General features: G+C 44.0%; 1 protein-coding gene and 1 long non-coding RNA gene across 2 annotated transcripts in view; one reads left to right on the top strand and one right to left on the bottom strand.

Moving 5' to 3' along the window:
- Positions 1–2,773: 2,773 nt before the first annotated feature.
- GOT2 (glutamic-oxaloacetic transaminase 2) lies at positions 2,774–21,043 on the bottom strand. The gene is made up of 10 exons (XM_027119711.1): positions 20,843–21,043; positions 14,955–15,111; positions 12,704–12,832; positions 10,516–10,575; positions 9,816–9,977; positions 9,339–9,443; positions 8,070–8,220; positions 7,424–7,589; positions 4,594–4,744; positions 2,774–4,010 (listed from the first exon to the last, which is right to left on the bottom strand). Exons 1-10 carry the CDS (start codon positions 20,929–20,931, stop codon positions 3,888–3,890), a joined length of 1,293 nt encoding a protein of 430 aa, XP_026975512.1. The 5' UTR covers positions 20,932–21,043; the 3' UTR covers positions 2,774–3,887.
- The window catches only part of LOC113627251 (uncharacterized), a 122,639-nt gene continuing 120,984 nt past the window's right edge, over positions 20,914–22,568 (top strand). Inside the window, exon 1 of the long non-coding RNA XR_003435486.1 lies at positions 20,914–21,019. This is a non-coding gene — a long non-coding RNA (uncharacterized LOC113627251). The remainder of the gene's footprint in view (positions 21,020–22,568) is intronic.

The raw sequence follows: 22,568 nt of genomic DNA, 5'->3' as shown, positions 1-22,568 counted from the left end.
TGCTATGTGCGGGCTTTCTCCAGTTGCGGTGAACGGGGGCTAGTCTTCGTTGTGGTGCATGGACTTCTCATTGCGGTGGCTTCTCTTGCTGCGAAGCACAGGCTCTAGGTGCGGGCTTCAGTAGTTGTGGCGCATGGGCTTAGTTGCTCCGCGGCATGTGGGATCTTCGCGGACCAGGGCTGGAACCCGTGTCTCCAGCATTGGCAGGCGGATTCTTAACCACTGCGCCACCAGGGAAGCCCTGCCAGACTGTTTTCTAAAGCAACTGCACCATTTTACATTCTGACAAACTGTGTAAGAGTTCTAGTTTCCCCATATCCCTGATAACCCTTGTTATTGTCTGATTATAGCCATCCTAGTGGGTATGAAGTGATTCTCATTGTCGTTTTGAGTTGCATTTCCCTGATGACTCATGTTAGCATCTTTTCATGTGCTTATTGGCCATTAGTATGTTTTCTATGAAGAAGTGTCTATTCAGACCCCCTTTTTATTATCAAGCTGTAAGAGTTCTTTATATATTCTGGATACAAATCCCTTATCAGTTATGTGATTTGCAATACTATTCTCAACATTTTTGTAAGATTATCATTTAAAAAAAAAGAAAAAGTTGGTCTTTCAGTTATTAGATATAAATAAACCAATAATTTCTATTAAAATTGTTTTCCAATCAACTATACTCCAATAAAATTAATTTTAAAAATTTCCACAGGGCTTCCCTGGTGGCGCAGTGGTTGAGAGTCCGCCTGCCAATGCAGGGGACGCGGGTTCGTTCCCCAGTCTGGGAGGATCCCGCGTGCCGCGGAGCGGCTGGGCCCATGAGCCATGGCTGCTGAGCCTGCGCATCTGGAGCCTGTGCTCCGCAACGGGAGAGGCCACAGTGGTGAGAGGCCTGCGTACTGCAAAAAAAAAAAAAAAAAAAAAAAAAAATTCCACAGCCTACAAGTAAGGAAAAAAGTTTCAAACAAAATTCTCAAGTTGGTTGAGTGAGCTGGACTTCGGCTGTTTAGATGTAAGCCTAAGGCAGTTGTTCTAATAGCACCCAATGGCTGGCCCATGCATCAGCTGTATCTGCACCACCTAGAAAGTTTTGTTTTTCTCATTTAAAAAAATAGATTTGCAAGCCTTACCTGAGACATATTGAGTCAGAGTGCCTAGAGGTAAGGCCAGGGAACTAATAATAATAATAATTTAAAAAATCCAGATTTGGGAGCTATCCTACCTCAACTGATGGTAAACAAGGCATGACTACTCTTTCTGGGCAGGCAAGCTACCTCCTCCATCAAGTGGAAGAACATCTTAGACCCTAGTAGGAAATGAGGAAAAGGTTGATGGCCAACAGACTGAACTGTGAGGAAAACATCAGGTTCACACCCTACATGACTTTTCAGTGAGGAATAGGACTTGGTCCAGGGTGAGCTGGAAATACATGTGTTTAAAAATAACAAGGTCAGTCGGGTGGTCAAGTTCCTTTTCCAGCTGAGGTCTTGGCATCCAACTTTGAATCATTTTGGCTCCAGACAGGGAGACTTAAATCAGTTTCTTCTAAGCTAGGCAGTCATCTCCTTTACAGAGCAGCTGACTAATACGTTTACTGTTTCCCCACTTAAGATAGTTTCCCAAAGACATTCGGGGAATCAGTCCATTCACTTGACCTTTTACCACCTTGGTGTATCCATTAGCAATAGGAACACAGAAAGCCAAGAAGGAGTGAGCCCATCATATACTGTGTCTCTCAGAGAGCGAGGAGAAGCAAGGGGGAACGAACAAGTTGAGCCTGCTTTCCCCTCCCAACAATAATCAGAATGCTGTGGTTGGGCTCTGGGCCTGACTTCTGCTCCACTGCCTGTCTGCCCAGTAGCTGTCCTTTCCTGAATGTCTCCTGGCATTAAGCAGAAGGTGATAGAATTACCTTGGGATGTCTGCTGACAGAGCATATAACTTTATAGCAGAGGCTGCACACTGGCGATCTACTGTTTGCATCTTGCTTGCAAATCATTAAAAAAAGAAAAAAAAAGAGTTGCCAGCTTTTAAGCATCAATAGACCTCCCATAAAAATCAGGATTTCGGGGCTTCCCTGGTGGCGCAGTGGTTGAGAGTCCGCCTGCCGATGCAGGGGACGCAGGTTCGGGCCCCGGTTCGGGAAGATCCCACATGCTGCGGAGCAGCTGGGCCCGTGAGCCATGGCCGCTGAGCCTGTGCGTCTGGAGTCTGTGCTCCGCAACAGGAGAGGCCACAACAGTGAGAGGCCCACATACCGCAAGAAAAAAAAAAAAAATCAGGATTTCCATTTTACTTGAAAAATTTAAGACCTGCAGCCCTGGGTTTTCATTTTCACAGTGCCTGTCACTTACTTCCCTACTATGCCTCATCTCTGAGGATGTGGGCTGGTCACTGACAATCATCTCACACCCAGTTCACATCACTTTTTTACTTTACATGCACTGTTTGTTTATATTACCTACTTGACTCCTCTAGACACCCAAAGTTGCCACCTCCCCTCCCCATCTCCTCATCACTGCCTCTATCCACAGGATCCTTTGAGGCACTCCATTTACTTGTCTACCAAGGTCCAAAGGATTGTACCAACATTTTCAGCGTTGTCGGACTGGACATGAGGAATGACACGACAAAGATGTGGCTTTGGTTTACATTCGAAACAGCTATAATATCTCTTGGCTTATGGTCATCTGGACACAATTCCAGATTCCAGGGATATATACCCACTCCTAACCTTTCATCCCATTAAAGAAAAAAGATAACATGGTAAATGGCGGTTGGGTCTACAGTAACTTTATTGTAACAGAGAGACCAGGCTGCAATAAGTCTACATTTAGAGCAAATGGTGGTTATCCTTCCAAAGGGTGAAGCCTGAGCCCAGCTGGCAGCACACAAAAGTTGAAATCAAAGCCCAGAACATCCTCTTTCCCGATTCTACCCTGCATTGCCTGACTCATGATATGAAATGAGTGACTGCACAACCATACTGAACAAAGCTACGAGGTCCAACTGGGCAGAGGCAACATCCCTACAGGAGATGACAATCATTGAAGGGGATGCTGAAATAAAGTGCAGTTACCTACTCTCCGCTATTCTTTGCCAAGAAAAGCGAGGGTATGGGATGAGCAGTAAATAATGTTCTTCATTCTTCAAATAAGTAAATCCTATGGGATGGGACTGATGGTCAATCAAGGAGTAGAACAGGATGAAAATCTAGGCTAGTTACAGATCTTTGTGCCTAAGGAAAAGAACAGCAGTGAGTAAGAAGAGGAACATTAAAATGCCTGCAAGTACTAAAAAGGAGAGCCTTCTTTCTTTTTTTCTTAAATAAGACGGGAAATTGCATCTTTTCTTTGCTGCAGCGGTAGCAGACTCGCTGTAAAACATGATTTCTGTCATACGGTTTGTTGATAAGGTTGCTCAATCACGGGAGGACAAACATGAGGTTGACTGTTAATGTTAGAACTAGGTCTTTTCACAAAGCCTCTAATAGGTGCTATTTTCACGCTGGTTTTACAGAGGAACCCGCAACACCAAAAGGTGCTTCTGTTAAAGCTTCTGAAATATTGCAATGGTGTGATTGACAGGTATTTTCTGGGCTTATATCTTTCTTGTACATGTAAACTCTGTTGGAAAAACTGGAGATAAAATGGTGAGTGAGAGTTTGGTTTACAGCCACAAAGTTCCCAACACCAGCCACAGGTGCCTCCGCCCTATTTCACTGCACATTCTTTTCTGAGAAACACATTCAATCGCTGAGTTTTAAAGTACTGTGGTTGAAAAAAATGATCTGCTCACCACCATCCACTCTCCCTCTTCCTCCATGTGAATCTCACAATAGCAGAGGCTGAAGACAGGAAGGTTGTCTCTGTTCCCTCTGACCAGGGGAATTACTTGGTGACCTGGTGAATGGCATGAGCAAGGTAGCCCACGTTGCCCGAGGTGACCCCTGCCACAGAGATACGGCCATCCTTTGTCATGTAGATGGAGAACTCCTTGGTCAGCCGCTCCACCTGCAGAGAGAAGAGTGTGTGGGCACTTCCTGGTCAGGGGGGTCTCCCCAGCCCTGGCATGGCACAATTAGCCAACAGTTAGGACAGGAAAATAACAGGTCTGTTTTCTCACTTAAACCCTATTCCCAGAATTTGGTATGCTAGCTTAGAATGAAAGAAGAATAAAAAGCTATTTTAAAGTGGGATGTTGAATTCTGAAGTGTGACCAGGTGAAAAAAATCTTATATATATATTCAGCCTTTGTAGAAAAATTGATCCAGAATCCAGCTATGGAACAGCTACTCTTCCTATCAATATTCAGGCTCCTGCTTGTTCTGGAATCTTTCTGAGAAACAGCAGTGTTTATAAAAATGATCAAAACAAGCTCTGTTTTTCAGAAGTTTGCAACCTCATAGAGGATACAGACAGGTAAACGACCAACAAAGAATAAAACGAAATGAAAGCTTCATATTTCTTTTACCTATGAATGAAGCTTCAAAATGACTGTTTTTAGAGTAATCCTAAATGGGTAGGTGACCTGAGGAATTTTGGTTTGCAAGGACTGACCAACTGGTCTGCTGCGGAGAAATCAGAGTCCACTCACCTGTTCAGGCTTTAGGCCTGTGAAACAAAACATGCCAATCTGGTCAACGATGTGCTGCCAGTTGTGGGAGGAGCCCTCCTTCTTGAGGTTGGAGACCAGCTGAGTCCGCATGCTAATGATGCGGTCGGCCATGCCCTTTACTTCTTGTAACCTGGAAAAAACCCCCAAGATGGAGCTCAATTCTGGCCAAGCACTAACAGATAAGCCAGTTCCCGGCATTTTTACCTCCCTTGCGTACTGCTCTAGCTTGCCTCAATTCTCCGTTTTTGACCGAGTCCTGTGCTGTCACTGGTCTCGGAAGAAAGCTATTTTACAGCATCCTGCTTTCTATCAGAACACCATTTTGATCAGGCAACTAAAATAGCTGACATAATTGAGTTATTAAGAAAAATGAATGCGGAGTGCCTTTCTATTTACTAGATGGATACTGCCCAATTCATGAATTATTTAATAAAGCCAATTAGATGTTCAATTTAAAAAAAAAGAAAAATGAATGACTAAATCACTCTAAAACATAGGAGGACTAAGGCTCTCCATCCCTTACTCAAGGGGCAAAAGCTGCAAATTAAACAGTAAAATATAACCTTATTCTTTAACATGGATGGAAGAAACATTGCTGCCTTCACAATTAAAGACAGTGTGCTGTGAACCTACCATGTGCCCAGCCATGTGCTAGGTGCTGAGGAGAAAGGGAGGACTGAGACCCGGCCCCTCCCTTTAAAAGCTTACCATTGTGGCTGGGAGCAAACCTGCAAACAACTGACTATGGAACAAGGTGGGATAAGAATCGACAGAACTGTGCCGTGTTAAGAGAGGCCCTGAGAAGAGAGGGTGAATTCTATCTGGGGGAGCACAGAAGGCAGTCCTCTGACTGTGCATGCTCGCTGGATTCAGGACACAGTCTTCCCCTTCCTCAGAATCTACCCATTCATTCATTCTGTTCCTATGGAGCTATGGGAAATTCTTGTTGGCTCTCACTAACTAGATGACTGTAAATAATTTATCTCATTGTTCTTACGTGTTCACTTTTCAAACCATCTCTCCACCATGATGTCATGCATAGGTAAAACAGAGGTTACATACTGCCAATGAAAGGCCAAATAAGAGTCTTCATCATGTCTTATTTGACCCAGTTAAACATTCTTAGATTTGGTACATGCACATAAAGACGTGGATTTGTAGCCTCTCTTGAAAAACAAGAAGCTGGCAACACTGCACCAGCCTTGTGATTACCGGCTGGAGCCCCCAGCCCCACTAAGGATGGCATATGATTTTATATTTCCTGTAGTCCTATCCATCCAGCTTCATTCACTTTGAGGCCTGGGCCCTAAAGGCACTGAGTACACGACCATGGCTAGATCCAGGGCCCCCTTAGCAACCACTGCCCCCGCCCTGCCCCCTCCCGCCCCCATGCTCCTTGTTGTCCACAGAATGAAGTTCTAACTTCTCACAATATCAAGGTGCTACACGACCTGCTCCCACCTTCCCAGCTTTGCTGCCTTCTCCACCCTCCTTACACTCCGTGTTTCTGCTACAAAACCCACTTGGTTTGAAGCACACCCTGCACGATGCACATCACGTGCCTGTGCTGATCCTCACGCACATCTTTCCCCTTCCTTCCTTTCTTTTCCTTTCCTCTGCCTTCTTTCTTCAAGGCAGAGCTCAAATGCTGCTGTCTGCATCACTTCCTCCTGCATTCCCCACTAATCAATAGTTCTTCCTTTACTCAGCATTTATTCCATCTGTCTTGTAGCAATGCTATACGTGTATCTCTCTCACTAGATTATAAACTCCCCAAGGGAAGAGATATCTTAGTCACCTAGCACAGTATCTCTGTCATCTCTGTACACTACAGACTTCAAATAAGTATTGAAATGAACACATTAAAAAAATAAACATCTTGATAACCATTAAGGACCATGGAAATATTTTTAAAAACCACTTAAAAATATTAAGAAAAAAAGCTTAGAATAATTCTTAGTGACAAAAACAAAACCAACCCTACACACACATATATAACATTTACACATACATATGATACATGGACATACTATTCATGTTACAACTATGAATAATAACAGGCAAAGAAAAAAAATCTGGCTTATAGTGACTTGCCCAAACTTTCTGAAATGTACTCACACATTAATTTTACAACAGATCTAATTTAAAAATTAGTTGATTTTTTGGTAAGCCTTGCATAGATCTGTTGTACTGAAAAGAAATATCCTGAACCAGACTCTATTTACTTCAATGTTCAGAGGATTAATCTAAGGTAGAAAAAACAGTTGTTCCATGATGACCAGGTGAGCTGTGGAAGAAGTTTCTCACAGACTTAGCTTTTCTATCCAATGAGCTGCTTAGGGATCTACACCCTCGGTTAATCAGCTACACAGGATAAACTCTTATGTAACAAATCACACCTTCCATGACTCCGAATTATATATAGCAGGGGTTGGCAAGCTTTCTCTAAAGGGCTAAATCGTACATATGTTAGGTTTTGTGAGCTGCAGACTCCGTCACAACTGCTGAACTCTGCTGTTGTGACATGAGAGCATCCCTACACAATTCATCAAGAAATGGGGGCAGCCTAGATTTGACCTGCAGAACATAGTGTGCCAACCCCTAATCTAGACCAATGTTTTCTCTTACAGGGAACAACCAACTTATTTGTTCGAAAGTGCTGACAAAACGTACACTCCTCTCTCCTTCCTCCCCTTCCACATATGGAAGCTGAGTGACACTGCATGTCCCTATAAGCCAAGTATAAAGGAGCTCTGAAGGATCAGTGGTGGGAAGGGCAGACGGCTGGGGAATGGCAAAGCGCCTTTACCATTGTTTCCGCAAATCCGGGCTGGTCAGAATGGTGGAGGCAATCCGGGCACCATTGAGAGGAGGGTTGGAATACATGGGACGGATCAGGATCTTCAACTGTGATTCTACCCTCTTGGCTTCATCAGCATCTTTGCAGACCACAGTGAAGGCTCCAACACGCTCACCTGAAAAGAAAAAATGGATCTTGTCTTCTGGTTCTCCTATCTAAAATACTAAAGGCAGTCATGATTCCATTCGCTATGTGTTATCTGTTTCCATGAGAAGCACAAAATAACGCTTTGTTATAAACAAGAAGTTTTCAACAACCAGCATGGTGAATCTCCAACAGAAAGCTGGAGTACTACAGAGTGGTCACAGGTCTCTCTTCATTGTATCTCTCTTCCTGGCTCACAGAGCAGTCGCTTTTTGTTTAGAGAAGCCATGATAAGTTTCTTTGCTGGAGGAATTCAGGGACACTGAATAAGATATGGCTTAGAGCAGTAAAATCCACTTTCCCCGTCTTTCCTCTCTGGTTAAGAGGGACATGGACAACACACGCACACGCACAACCCACCCCTTCCAAGACTCTACACCTTTGTGGCACCCTCTCCCACCACTTCTTCAGTCTCAACAGAACACACATCACCCTAGGTCCTTTAGCTTACCGTATAAGCCCATGTTCTTGGCATAGGACTGGCAGAGACAGACATTAATGCCCTGTTCGATGAAATAGCGCACAGCCCAAGCATCCTTGTTACCATCGCCACTGGCAAACCCTTGGTAGGCCATGTCAAAGAATGCAAAAAGATTGTTTTTCTGGAAAGGAAAGAAAAGATGACCAAAGCTTTAGGCAGTTCTTCTCAAGATGCCCCAGATGGTTACCTGTGCTTATTGGGACCATGCCTGCTTCACTCAGACAAAGTCAACAGTTTTCTCCCCAGGTGGCAGTTTGGAGATGTTTAATTTTCCTAGAGTTAATATATCAACATATATAGTTTTTTGTTCAATACTTTGGTGGATATGGGCCTTCAAGAAGACATTAAGAAAAGATAATCTTAATCCAACCTGGACAGAATGCTGTCTGGTCAGACAGGAAGCATGGCATGTGTGATCTTAGTTCCCTGACCAGGGATCGAACCCATGCCCTCTGTATTGGAAGCATGGAGTCTTAACCAGTGGACCACCAGGGAAGTCCAAACAGGAAGCTCTTCTAAGGCCCACAGTGGTCTGGGTAGTTATTTTGGTCCAGCCAACACAGGACGAGCCTCAGCCTTTCCTGGGGCTAATGAGACTCTGGCAGGCCATCTAATTCCCAGGGTTCAGGGGACAGCCTCACTATAACCATCTCATTTTGAAAGTGCTCTCTGAATGCTGTTTCTCTGTCCCACTCTGTTCGCAGCTTAGGTTTGACAGAACGTAAAGAAAGGGAAACCGAAAGGAATGAGAATGGGGACACGAGCCAACAGGAATATCTTCCTCCTTGGGAATTTTGACTAGTGCCTTCTCTCACAGAAGAATAAGAATCACTGTGAATAATTAACGGCAATGCCAAGGAGAGTGGAAAAGACAGGAGGGGATGTGAAAAAGAGGATAAAAGGATGAACAAGGAGCCACTGACCAGGGCAAGTGTAGGCACCAACAGCAGATATGCTGGGGCCAGGGGATACCGATTGTGCAGACTAGCCAGCGACAAGTTTTATCAGAATTCTATACATCTTAGCTGAGGAGCAAAAATTATTTTCAAACTGCTCATGTATCATCAATTACAGAACTGCTAATTATGCAAACAAGGAGTTCTTTCTTGGCAACTACACAATGCGTGGAAATTTCATGCAGTCTCGAGGTTAATTCTCACTGTTAAGACTTCGCCAAGTGAAGCATCCAAGGCTAGTTACTAAACACAGAACAGTCACCGGTCAGTTCACCTGCCTCACCTTCACCACTGCAGCCATCTCCTTCCACTGTTCAGGACGAGGGTCCACTCCCGTGGGGTTGTGGGCACAGGCGTGCAGGAGAATAACACTCTCTGCTGGTATTTTCTGAAGAGAACAACAACCAAGAGATTACTTTGCAGCTTTAAAGGAGATCATTTACCTGAAATGCCATAGGGTCACCATTATTTGATAAGTAACGAAAATAACATGAGGTCTGGGAATTAGCTCATCCTGGTATTTTTGGTTTTTTTTTTGGCCGCTCTGTGCGGCATGCAGGATCATAGTTCCCCGACCAGGGATTGAACCCGTGTCCCCTGCAGTGGAAGCATGGAGTCTTAACCACTGGACCACCACCAGGGAAGTCCCTCATCCCAGTGTTTTAAGTTGGATATTGAGACCTAAGTGGGAGACATCAAATCTCCACAGGGAGGTTTATTCCTTGTTCCTTCCCTGTCCTGCCCTGAAAGCCACACTTACTGAAATGTCCTCAATAGCGCCTGTGAAGTCAAAGCCACACGTCTTGGGGTCGTAGTATCGATAACTATGTAGCTGCATGCCAGCGTCCCTGAAGATGGGCGTATGATTTCCCCAGGTTGGTTTGGGCAGAAAGACATCTCGGCTGAACTTAAAAAATCTTTGCTAAAAGATGGAATGAAAGGGAATGGAAAAATGAAGAAAGGAGAGGCAAAGACAACAACAAAAACGTTGATATATTTAACTGAGAAGACATTTTTCTCTACTGAAAGTTGGCTTCTCTCTAAGATTGAGAGACAGTGATGACTCAGCAGCGAGACTGCCTGGGTTGGAATCAGGCTGCAACAATTACACTGGCTATGTAGCCAAGGACCTGTCTGGGCCTCACTTTCTTCCTCCGTAAAATGGCATTAACTAAATCTCCCTCAGAAAGATTAAACAAGTTAAGATATAAAAGCTCCTAGTTACAGTAGGTGCTCAATAAATTGTACTTATTATTATAATTATCTCTTCCTTATAATTTCTTCTAAGTACTTCCATTCCCCCCTCTCCTCCCAACTCCATTTATTAAAGAACCGGAAATCTTCCAGCTTTGTGGAAAGAGGAAATCTACTTCTGGGTCAGAAGTCAAACACATATGCAAGAGGGAACCCCATCATCCCCAGCTTACAGACCGTCTTACAGAAGGAGTTTCCAGACTCACCAGAAAATTGGCTCCAATCCTTAAGGCCCCGGTTCCAGAAATGGTCTGCACGGTGATATACTGAAGGAGAGACACCCCTGGTCAGTGAGGTGCAGCACTCTCTCTACGGGCCCACGACTTAACAAACCTGAGCTCAAGCCCACAGGGAGGCACCGTATGGTCAGTACCCTTCTTTCTTCAGAAGATGAAGACACCCTTCCAAATGAATATTTAGAAACAAGAGAACAGTACTACTGTTTCATTCCATTTTCTAAGAGAGAACAACTCTCCTTACAGGTTCTCAAAAGAGTTGGCTCTTCAGTTTCTAACACCTGTGCTGATGTGGAAGCTAATTCCTTATGGCCTGCCCTGAAAGTTGTTAGTATCATACTGTGTTATATGAGAAACTTTCAGGACACAGCCCCCCACGAGATATGAAAAAGGAGTGATTTATACAGAGAAAAAAAGACACGATGAACAGTCACTACATTAAAATATTATTCTAGACTTATATGAAATTGAATGACTCTCTGAACATCAAAAAGCAAGTCATCTTAAAAAGTCAACAAGTGGGCTTCCCTGGTGGCACAGTGGTTGGGAGTCTGCCTGCCGATGCAGGGGACATGGGTTCGTGCCCCAGTCCGAGAAGATCCCACATGCCGCGGAGCGGCTTGGCCCGTGAGCCATGGCCGCTGAGCCTGCACGTCTGGAGCCTGTGCTCCGCAACAGGAGAGGCCACAACAGTGAGAGGCCCACGTACCACACACACACACAAAAAGTCAACAAGTATATTAGAACAACATTATTACATGAGTAATATTCTATGAGTTTTCATAATCTGAAAATACTTTTTGGGTAACAGGGAGATGGCATGAGGTAAATCTTCAAATTGGTCAACTTTAGGGGATGAGTAAGAAGCTACAGTAGGGTTTTTTTGTTTTTGTTTTTGTTTTTAGGCACCATAGAAGTACAAGGCTCTACAAAACATAAATCTACTTTCTGGACTGGGAGGCAATGGATTAAATGGCGGGAGGGGGAACTCTACTAACAAACTCTTTAGTAAACAAAGTTTGCCTGTGCAAACTTTGGCATGTTAGAAATAAAAACCTAACTGTAAATCTGATAATAAGAATCAGAAAGGCATAGCAATTTATAAAAGAGAAGCTGATGTGATTTTAAGATAGGCCAGTCTTACACTTAGGTTACAATTCGCTAGATGATACACAGACTAAGCAAAAATTACAGAAAAATACAGACGTTTTAATGAGAGGTTAACAGGTGGTTGATTATATGGATAGCAATCAAACCATATTTTGTCCATGACTTAGGATCATTACTACATTACCCTGGGGTCGAGGTTTACCCAGAAAAATAAATATTTAAACACACAAATCTATTAAAAAACCACATTTGTTTCAAAAGCAAGGAAACTATAATGCACATGAGACCACATGTCAGGCTGGCTGGCTGCATCCCACCTGCATGATGTGAGTCTTCTACTACAAGTGCTGGGCCTGTGTTTACTCTGTGGGTGCATACAAGAATCTGTTTGTAAAAAGCTTATGTTCAGTGACCTTTAGGGACCTCTTTCTTCCACAGTAAGAGGGCCCCCAGGGAGCTGGAGGGAGGAGACACCTGGGAACCACTTGTGCTTCACCTCTTGGCTGCAGTGATGCTCTCTGCCCTCTGAGGAGGGAGACAGCATGGAGGGAGCATGGTCTGCTCTTTCAACATCCAAGCTGGCTGTGAAGGGGTGGCAGAGGAGTGCCAGGCTTGTCCTGGCCCTGACAGTCACCCCGTGGCTTGTTTTCTGCCTGTTTCCTCTACCTAAGCTGGCAGCTTGGGACATGAGGGTGGGACCTAATTATAGGCCTTAAAACTTGACATAGTTTGGCATTCCTCAAAGCCATTCAGTGTAAAATGAACATAAGCACACACAGAGACTAACAGCAAAAACTGTCAAATCTTAAGTCAAATCACTACATTTTTAGGATTACTACTACATTTTTGGAATTGGTATTATATGAAATCTTTTATTGAATTAGTGGCAATTTACTACCTAAAGAAGAGATATTAGTCATCGTGCGGCTACCTCAAAACAATCATCACACACAAAGTGGTGTATCTTTTCTTATTTAAATTATTTCATATTTGTTTAAACTGCTAGATTTAAAGAGACCCGTATGGTGCCAGAGTCTGTTCTCCTTACCCGGCCACTTTTCAACACTTCGTTGCTCTCACCCAGGGCTAGTTCTGCAGATGCCTTACAAAATTCAGCCAGTCCCCCAATGGGCAGGTATTCTTTGTCCAAATTTCTTGCAGCAATCTGGGCCTCTGCCTAGACAAGAGAAAATGCATCCATTTAGTTTCTTCTCCTTACCTGGAATTACCATGAATAATATCTAATGTTTTATAAGTTAAATTTTGGAAGTAAAGCCTTTTAAAAAAATTTGGAGATATTGTTTAAGAAGAAGGGTAAGTAGAATATATCTTATATTACAGAACAGGAATATTAAATTTTTATCATATTTTACTTTATTTTTAGAAGTTAGACTTTAAAAAAAATTTTATTTATTTATTTTTGGCTGCATTGGGTCTTCATTGCTGTGCACGGGCTTCCTCTAGTTGCAGAGAGCAGGGAGTGCAGGCTCAGTAGTTGTGGTGCACGGGCTTAGTCGCTCTGTGGCATGTGGGATCTTCCCGGACCAGGGCTTGAACCTGTGTCCCCTATACTGGCAGGCAGATTCTCAACCACTGCGCCACCAGGGAAGCCCATTAAGTTAGGTTTTATGTGAATGGGTAGGTATATGGTGTCTCTTGTTTTAAAAAAAATGGCATTCTTGGGATGCACAAGAACAAGGTTTAAGAGCAACACTTAAAATAGATATAAGATGATAAAACCAAAACAAATACATAAAGAAGTATTTCAAGGTATATACCAGTCTAAGAACTTCAAAAGGTTAATAGTAATAGTCACATATCTTCATGCTTTGGAGTCAGAGGCCTGGCTGTCCCTTACTAGCTGTGTGACACTGGGTGATTTATTAACCTCCCTGAACCTCAGTTTGCTCACCTGTTGAATGGGGGAACAGCTGTTTCTACACCTCATACGACTGAGGTGAAGAGTTAAGAGGTAATGTACAAAAGTGTGTGGTGGTGTTTCAGCTTCTATCAATAGCTAACACCTGCTGAATACTTTAAACTGATTTACTGAGAACAAAAGCAATCCCTGCATGACCTGAGACCCAGTAGCCAGCAGTTTTTTGTGAGTCTTCTCATCACAACCATTTCTTGAGTCCTTTTTTCTACTCAGAGAATTAGAGAGAGGACACCTAATCCACACTCCCATACACTCAGAAATTTCTTCTTTCAGTGGTTCATTCAGCCCATGCTCTGTTACTACAGTGGCTCAAGAGGGCCTGAGCCAGCCTACTGCAGCTCAGATGATCAGAGGGTTCTTTATTCCCACCCCAAAGTATGCTTCTGTAACTTTCACTCAGGATGCCTAGTTCTGCTATATGCAGGAACAACACGTCACTACCCCATGTTTGGAAGTGACAGAGCAGCACATATTTCATCAGAGGAGGTGCAGATGGAAAGGAAACACATACTTTCTTTTAAAAAATTGTTCTGGGACTTCCCTGGTGGCGCAGTGGTTAAGAATACGCCTGCCAGTGCAGGAGACATGGATTCGAGCCCTGGTCCTGGAAGATTCCACATGCTGCAGGATGTGCAACTAAGCCCGTGCACCACAGCTACTGAGCCTGTGCTCTAGAGCCCGCGAGCCACAGCTGCTGAGCCCATGCACCCTAGAGCCTGAGCTCCGCAACAAGAGAAGCCACTGCAATGAGAAGCTCATGCACCGCAACAAAGAGTAGCCCCCGCTTGCTGCAACTAAAGAAAAGCCCACGCGCAAAGAAATTAAGACCCAATGCAGCCAAAACAAAACAAAACACTGTTCTAAGGAAATTAGTTACATTATTTAAGTTGTGATAACCAATAGAAAGACTACTAATAAAAATACGACAAAATAAAGAAAATTATTCTATAGTTCAATAGGAAGAAAGAACGGAACACGCCTGGGTAGGAGGGTTTTATTAAGGCAATCAAAATGAGAGAAATGGAAAATAACAATGGTAACCCTCATCCACAAAGGGCTATTCCTATCACCAAGAGACAATGTTTAAATGCTTGGTCCTTTTGTGCATCCTCAGGATAAAACATTACACTCTGCCTGTTTTACAGATAATCATAGAAGTTCAATCTTGGAAAAGACCATATAGTTCCAACCTCTCACTTTTATAGCCAAGGAGACTACAGCCCAGACAACCTACGTGATTCAAGCAGTATCAGAACTAGAACCCAGGTCTCCTGACTCCCAGTCCAGGAGTCTTTCTGTCTCTCTTCAGGAGTGCCCTTCAGTTATTCATCCCCATCAAACAGACGTCTGGCAAGCTTACCTTCCGGACACTGGGGAGCACGTAAGGCTTTCCGTTATCATCCCGGTAGGCACCAACTCCCAGATTCATCTTTTTGCTGTTGGTGTCTCTCTTAAAGGCTTCTGTGACTCCCAGGATGGGATCTGGGGGCCCCATCTCCACATGAGCCCACCAGGAGCTGAAATGGGAAATATAAGACATCAGTCACAGCAACTAGATTTCCATGGCCAAAGACATCTTGGATCTGCCAAAAATCCATTTCAACAAATGTTTTCCTGTCTACCATGCACATGATATAGCAATAGACACCAATAATCCAACAATGCATGACTTCAAAGCACCTTGCAGAAGAGTGGAGGCCAATAATATTAATACAAATGCTGTGAGAAGCAAAAGGTAGGGGCACCTGAATCATCCTGGGGAGGACAGGGTGCATGTGCACACTTTCAAAGCAGTCCAAACCTGACCTGGATTCCCAGGCAAAGGATATCTCAAGTAATTTGGCAGTGAGAAGTTGTGAGTGGTAAAAGATGAGACTAGAGAAGTAAGCAAGGACCAATGTAAGGGTGTTCTGTGACATCCAACCAAAGGGATTGCGTTTTATCCTGTTCCCAAACTTGTTAAGGGCATCATTTGGAAAGCTTATTAAAATACAGGTTCCTGGGCTCTACTTTGGATGTAGTGAAAATATACAGAATCATTTAAGGTTTTTTTTGGAGGGGGGATGGTGATCAGGTAAGAACAGTGACACGAGGAGACTTGCATTTTTAGAGCTCATCTGGTCACAAGGTAGGGTACTGAATGCAGAGAAGGAGGGGAAACGCAGAAGGATCACTGAAAAATCTGGTTCAGCACCCAGCGAGAGAGAGAAAGATGAGGGCTTGAACCAGGATGGGGGGAGTAGAGGTGGAGAGGATGACAGAGAATTGCCAGGTATTTAGAACTGGTTGTAACATCTTACTGATTTCCTCATTACTTATTGAGTTAAAATGCTTAACAATATTCGTTATTTTATATTTGTATGAGTCATGATTTTACATTAAAAAAAAATCCTTTAAACGAAATCTTGCCATTTGCAGCAATATGGATAGACTTGGAGGGCATTATGCTAAGTGAAATTAAGTCAGAGAGAAAGACAAATATTGTATGATATTACTTATATGTGGAATCTAAAATATACAACAAGCTAATGAATAAAGAAGCAGACCCACAGATACGGGGAACAAACCAGTGGTTACCAGTGGGGATGGGGGAGGGGTGATATAGGGGTGGGGAGTGGCAGGTACAAACTACTGGGTGTGAGATAGGCTCAAGCATGTATCGCACAACACAGGGAATACAGCCAATATTTTGTAATAACTGTAAATGGAAAGTAACCTTTAAAAAATGTACAAAAAATAGGGACTTCCCTGGTGGTCCAGTGGCTACGACTCCACACCCGCAACGCAGGGGGCCCGGGTCTGATCCCTGGTCAGGGAACTAGATCCCACATACTGCAACTAAGAGTTCGCATGCCACAGCTAAAGATCCCGCGTGCAGCAATGAGCACGCAGCAACAAAGATCCCGTGTGCCGCAACTAAGACCCGGCATAGACAAATTAAATAAATAAATAAATATTTTAAAAATGTATAAAAAATGAGAATTAAAAAATAACTTTAAGCTCTCCTGACAAGCTGAAAATTGTCTCAGTCTCAGTAGCTGTAATTGGTATGTACAGCTAATTCTCTCTTAACAAAGGGTGGATTATTCCATTTTCAGATGTCCCAGGCTTTTACTTCTTTTAATAGCTTGCCCTGTGCAATGTCAGTAGGGCAAACTGCATGGATTCAAATGCTCAGCCACCTACCAGCTGTGTGAGCACAGGCGAATCAATTAACTTCTCTTAAGTCTCAATTTTTCTTACCTGTAAAATGGGGGCACAACAGTACCTATCTCTCAGGGCTGTTACAAGGATGAAAGGAGCTATTAAATATAAAACAGTCAAAAACAGAGCCTGATACACAGTGCTTGATGTTAGCTGGTATCACTGTTACTAAATTATTACTACTACACCTTTATTTATAACCACCTTGCCCCTAGTATGAAGACTGGTGAGGCCAAGTATGTAAAAAATTCAAGGAGCGTAAGTCATAACTTTATGACCAAATGCAGGTCTTTCCTGCTTTTCAATTATTACTATTTAGTTTTCTCTGGAGTCTCTGAGATGTTATCATTCTTCCTCTTCACTAGCACTACTGCCAGGACTCAAAATCCTTCTCATTCTTTTTTCAGTGTTCTAGGCTGCTTGGTTGTCCCAGTATCTAAGCAATAGTAAGAAACAGACACTACCTCGAAGCAACTTCTGAACTGGGCCTGACAAAAGCTTTCATTATGTCCTACCCATGATTCAGACCCTGAAAACATGTAGCCACCTGCCCACCTATATCACTGTCATTAACTGATGAGTGCAAGGAACACCTTGAATGCCCAATGACATACAGAGAACTTTTAATAAACAATTTTCAATTTTAAAAATATGGTTGTTTCCAGGGCCTTCCATCAACAATGACAGAGCCACTGCTCCTAAACCACAAGGAGAAGGCACCATTCTTATTAAAGGGTGTGAAAAGCACTTATTTGTCAAGTTCTTTAAAAAGTTTATCTAGTGGAGAAATTCTCTCAGAAATCATAGCCTTAAGTCTTCTAGCAGAGAACTGATTGAGAGTGGTATCTTTTAAGAAGGATTCTAAAAAAATTTCAAAACATTAAATCTGAAACAATCTAAATAAAGGAGCAGGAATACTTAATTTGATTAGTCAGTCCTATATCAGTAATGATGTTTCAGTCCTCTATGCCCTTTATTATTCCATTCCTTCTAAGGATAAAGATCACGCCCACATTGTAAGAACTCTAATGATTTTAAAGGACAGTACTAGAGGAAACCAAGAGTGTTCCAGGGACAAAACTGATACTGATAACTTGCGGCCTACAAAGCATTCCTATCTATGTACTTTGGACAAAAGTGCAAAGCTTCAGCCATTGAGCAATATTGACCAGCCAGCCAAAAGATGTTAGGTACAAAGTATTCAGATAAGCATTTCCAACTCAAATACCTTGCAATTTTTCTGGGAGTCTACCTAGTGCTTTATAGTTTTTAGAATGTTTTCCCTCACATTCTTATTTTAAAATAAGAAGAGAAGTTAATTAACTTGCTCATGATCATAGAGCTAAAAAATGGCAAAGACAATACTACAATTACGATCTTCTTACTGGTTATTGTACCACTACTGAGCACTGCCTTTCTAAAGGGTCTCATGATACTCCTTCAGTTATTTAACTACAAATTAAATAATGAGAATTAAATAATTAAGAATAGGTATTTATAATAAAAATACATTAGCATATTTTCCTTTCTTCACTGACCTGTGACTATGTCTGATTTCATGTTACTATGCTTTTACAGCACAGGTCAGGAAGAAAAGGTTAAAGGTTAGTTCCTTCTGTATAAAAAATGCAGCTATAGGAACACTTGAACTTAGAGAGTTCCATTTAAATGACCCAAGTATGAAAATTAAGTATGTCATAGGATAAATCCTCAGTCCTTCAGAATACCAACTGCCAAGGTTTCATTGTATTAGATGAGCTGTTTTTTAAAAAAAAATAAATAAAAAAAAAACTTCAATTAGTTGTTTGAATGTTTTCCAATTTTACCATTTGGCTTTAGGTAAAGATCATATCCACCGTGGCAGGAGTGGAGATTCTTAACTTCCTTGTTGTCTGAACAGTTAACAATCATAGTTAGATATGGCATCTGGTTCTATCACTGAATCATGCATCATTGTTAAACCTGAACAGCACCTCCTCAACTGCAGGGGCTCAAATATTTTAAGACTTTTTTGGTACACATTTTGAACCACTCTGGTTCCCCTATGTTTAGACTTTGAACTAAGGTACAATGCTAAAATGTCATATGTTTCCATTGCATTAATTTAAAAATCAAGGTTTAAAATTAAAATACTCAATTTGTTCTACGTCCTGAAATACTATAACAGTGAACAAAATAGATACAGTCTCTGCTCTCATGGAATTCACATTCTAATGTGGAAAAGACACAAAAGAAAAACAAGTTAGGCTGTCAAAGTGAGAGACTAAAAGGTAACACCCATAGGGATTTCACCAAGCACTTTGTAAGCAGAGCTGTAGGCCACTCAACCAAATCCATAAAACAAGAGGTTATTTTAAGATTACTATTTAAGATTTTAAGATTACTACAATGGTGAAACAGACTTTCACTTGCCCATAATTTTAGGCACTATTTTCTGTTCTCCAAATCTGCTGCATAAATGACAACCCCTCCCTAATTCTAGTCCAGGTAGGCTGCCTTAAGAGCACACCTTGGGGCTTCCCTGGTGGCGCAGTGGTTGAGAGTCCGCCTGCCGATGCAAGGGACACGGGTTCGTGCCCCGGTCCGGGAGGGTCCCACATGCCGCGGAACGGCTGGGCCCGTGAGCCACGGCCGCTGAGCCTGCGCGTCCGGAGCCTGTGCTCCACAACGGGAGAGGCCACAACAGTGAGGGGCCCGTGTAACGCAAAAAAAAAAAAAAAAAAAAAAAAACAAGGGCACACCTTGACAGTGGGCCAAGAAGGAACCAAATTAGGTAAAGAAGAAAGTGTGAAAGCCTGGGCAAAACTGTACTGCCAAGAGTGTGGGGCTTTGGTAAGGACAAACTGTTCTGCCGCCTTAAAGACACCGTGCATACATTCAAACGAAAGGCCAAGGCAGGTGTGAGAGGTCAAGGCTTTGCTCTTTGGAGTTAAGGTCTGATTGGGGTGGTTTGGAGACTCGGTTCCTGATTAGGTAGTCATTAAGGGCACTCTCCCAAATCGGCTTCTTGTGTGAATTATATAGCCTGGCTTGGCTCTCTCCACTAGGAAGGGATTACTAACTCGTTTAATGCTCTGTAACCTTTTCTCTGCAACACATCACACAGTTTGAAATTACATATTTGGAAATTTTTGAGGGACACCGGTCCCTCCGTCAGGCTTGTTCACCGCTGCATCTAGCACGAGCATCTGGTCCAGTGCCTGGCTGCGATTAGGAAATACTAAACGAAGAGCAGAGCAAGAGGGAGGGGAAGAAAGGCAACTTCCCTACAGCCAGACCTCCTAAGGGATAAAACGGGGGAAAAAAAGTCACTACACCCCGACTCTTAACATCCAAGGGTCAAAGGGCCAGGGGGAGGGGATCACCGGTGACTCAGGAGGCGACACAGGCGGGAGAATACCGCGCGCCAAGGTCACAGGATGCAGGGAGGAACGCCAAGCCCGAAAGCCAGGGCCCTGAAAACCTTCCTCCCTTGAGCTTTCTTCCCCCGGCACACAAACGGGAGCCAGCCGCCGCCCCTCCAACCCTGCCACGGCCCAGGGAGACCCCCAACAGGCGAGCCCCGTCACCCCCCAGAGCGGCGGGTCAAGGGCTCACGACCCCCATCCCCCATCCCCGCCCGGCGCCTCAGCCAACTAGCGCGAGGTATTCCCGGCGCCGCAGCCAATCCGCGCGAGGCCGGCTCGGCGCCACAGCCCGGGGGCTCTCCCCTTGCCCCCACCCGCACTGCGCCGAATCTGCGTGTCGTGACCTCTACACCTTGAATGGGAGTCCGGGTGCCGTAGAGGGCCACACTTCCTAAGCCAGGGGAACGCGTTGGCAGGCTCTCCGACAGTCCTAGGGGCATGGGAGGGGTGGGAGGTAGGACCTGAAGGGTCATTGTGAGGCGCGGACGCTCAATCCTCAGCCCCCTGTGAAGCCGAGGGAGTAGCAGAGAAAGTTGGTGTGTGAGGGTGCACGCGTGTGCTTTGAAGGCGGGTTAGATGTTCTGAGGTGTCGGCAGCTCGCAGGCCCGTCGCCCTGGCTCCTTTTCCCCCCGCTTACCTGGCTCTGGCAGAAGCCGCGGCAGCGACGCCTGGGTGGAAGGCGGCGGCGATTCCGGACAGGACGCGGCCGGAGTGCAGCAGGGCCATGGTGGGCGGCGACAGGGCAATGGGTAGCTGGAGGACGGAGCGGAGATGCCAGCGGGCACGGACACGGAGGCGCAGGGTCCTGCTGAAGGTAAGGACAGCGACTTCCCCGGGCGAGGCTAGAGCGGCCTCCCGCCAGGCCCCGAGCCACGTCACAGCGCACTCTGGCGGCCGGAGCGGAGCGGCTTGGCTTCCGTGAGGCCTTGGGTCCCGCTGCTGGGGTGTCTGCACCGCCGGCGCCACGTGGTCCCGGAAAACAGTGACAACACAGTTTATTGCCGTTCACAGCGCTCGACACGCTTCCTTCATTTAATGACGACGGCACTGACCGAAGAGGTAGCTGTTACTACTGACATGAATGAGCTCAGTTTATAGGTATCAACACGTATAGACCTCAAAAACGTAAAAAAGCAAGTCGCAGAACTATAGGTATAATATGGCGCCGTTTAGATAAAATTTTAAAATACACAAAAGCATACGATACATTCATTCACAAATGTATGTAAAAGTTTGAAAGAATACACCAAGGAGACTTCAGTTCAGGATCAGGAGGGCACAAGAGGATATTTGCTCTTATGGAGGGAGTAAGACAACTTCGTCATATTTGCTTTATAAAAAATTACAGATAATATTAACGATTATCACCATTCTGGGTGTGGGTCTCTGTCACATATACATTTAACTTTCTCATTAGAAAGCTAACTTGAGTCGCTGGTATGAAAGGTGGATTGGAAAGGACACTCCTAAGAGGTAGGGAGACAAGGTCAAAAGAAGGCTGACACAATAATCCAGGCAAGAAATTCTTGGTTGTCTGAATTCAGGTAGAAGTAGCAATGATGGAGAAAAGGTTACAGATCTGGGACATATCATGGAGTAAGAATCAAAAGTGTTTGGTGATTAAATGCAGGGAGAAGTAGAAAAGGAATCTGAAATAATTCCCAGTGTATCAGTTAAAATTGGGGTTGTCTGCAGATAACAGAGACCCAAAATAATCGGCTTAATCAAGATAAAATGTATTTCTCTAGCATAAAAATATGGAGATGGGTAGTCAAGGGCTGGCGTGGCATTTCTGCCCCACAAAGTCCATTTCCTGGTCACCCTCTGTTAGACCCAGAGGAAGTGTTTCTGGGATGAGCTCAGAAAAGTCAGCCCCCAGGGCTCCAGGTAGATCCAGATGTTCATTGGATTCTCCTGGGTGAAAGGGGGCAGGAATGTCTAATAGTGAGGAGGTCCTGAGTCACAGAGAAGTCCGTTCTTCACCGTCCTCAACCCTCATCATCGTTTGTATTATTATTTTTAAAATTACTCTTACCACAGCTGGGAATTCTGCTGGAGTCATGAAAGCTGACTGGTCACCAGGGATCAATAAAGACAAAACTTCGCTGGCAAATCAGTAACCCCTCTCAACCCAAAGGCCCACACCCTCCATCCCAATCCTGGTGAAGTAGTGTATCATAGAACTCTAGAAACAGAAAGGGCTTTCCGAGCTTATTCAGGACGGTGCTTCTCACACTGTAATGTGCATCGGAACCACCCAGGGGTCTTGTGAAAATGCAGATTATGATTCAACAGGTCTTGAGTTGGGCTTACAATTCTGCTTTTCTAATAAGTTCCCAGATGAGGCCAGTGCTGCTGACCAG

Source organism: Aethalodelphis obliquidens, unplaced genomic scaffold, assembly GCF_003676395.1.
Source record: "Aethalodelphis obliquidens isolate GAN/ISIS:26980383/991018 unplaced genomic scaffold, ASM367639v1 scaffold20, whole genome shotgun sequence".
In the NCBI taxonomy this organism is placed as follows: Eukaryota; Metazoa; Chordata; class Mammalia; order Artiodactyla; family Delphinidae; genus Aethalodelphis; species Aethalodelphis obliquidens.
Note: the sequence above shows the minus strand (reverse complement) of the source record. Positions and strands in the feature narration are given on the sequence as shown.

Excerpts from the sequence above, each read along its gene's own strand:
- GOT2 (XM_027119711.1), bottom strand. The coding sequence starts at position 20,931 with ATGGCCCTGCTGCACTCCGGCCGCGTCCTGTCCGGAATCGCCGCCGCC. Across the intron at positions 9,444-9,815 it reads GCGCTATTGAGGACATTTCA|AAAATACCAGCAGAGAGTGT; the intron begins GTAAGTGTGGCT and ends TGTTCTCTTCAG. Across the intron at positions 8,221-9,338 it reads AGATGGCTGCAGTGGTGAAG|AAAAACAATCTTTTTGCATT; the intron begins GTGAGGCAGGTG and ends TTTCCTTTCCAG.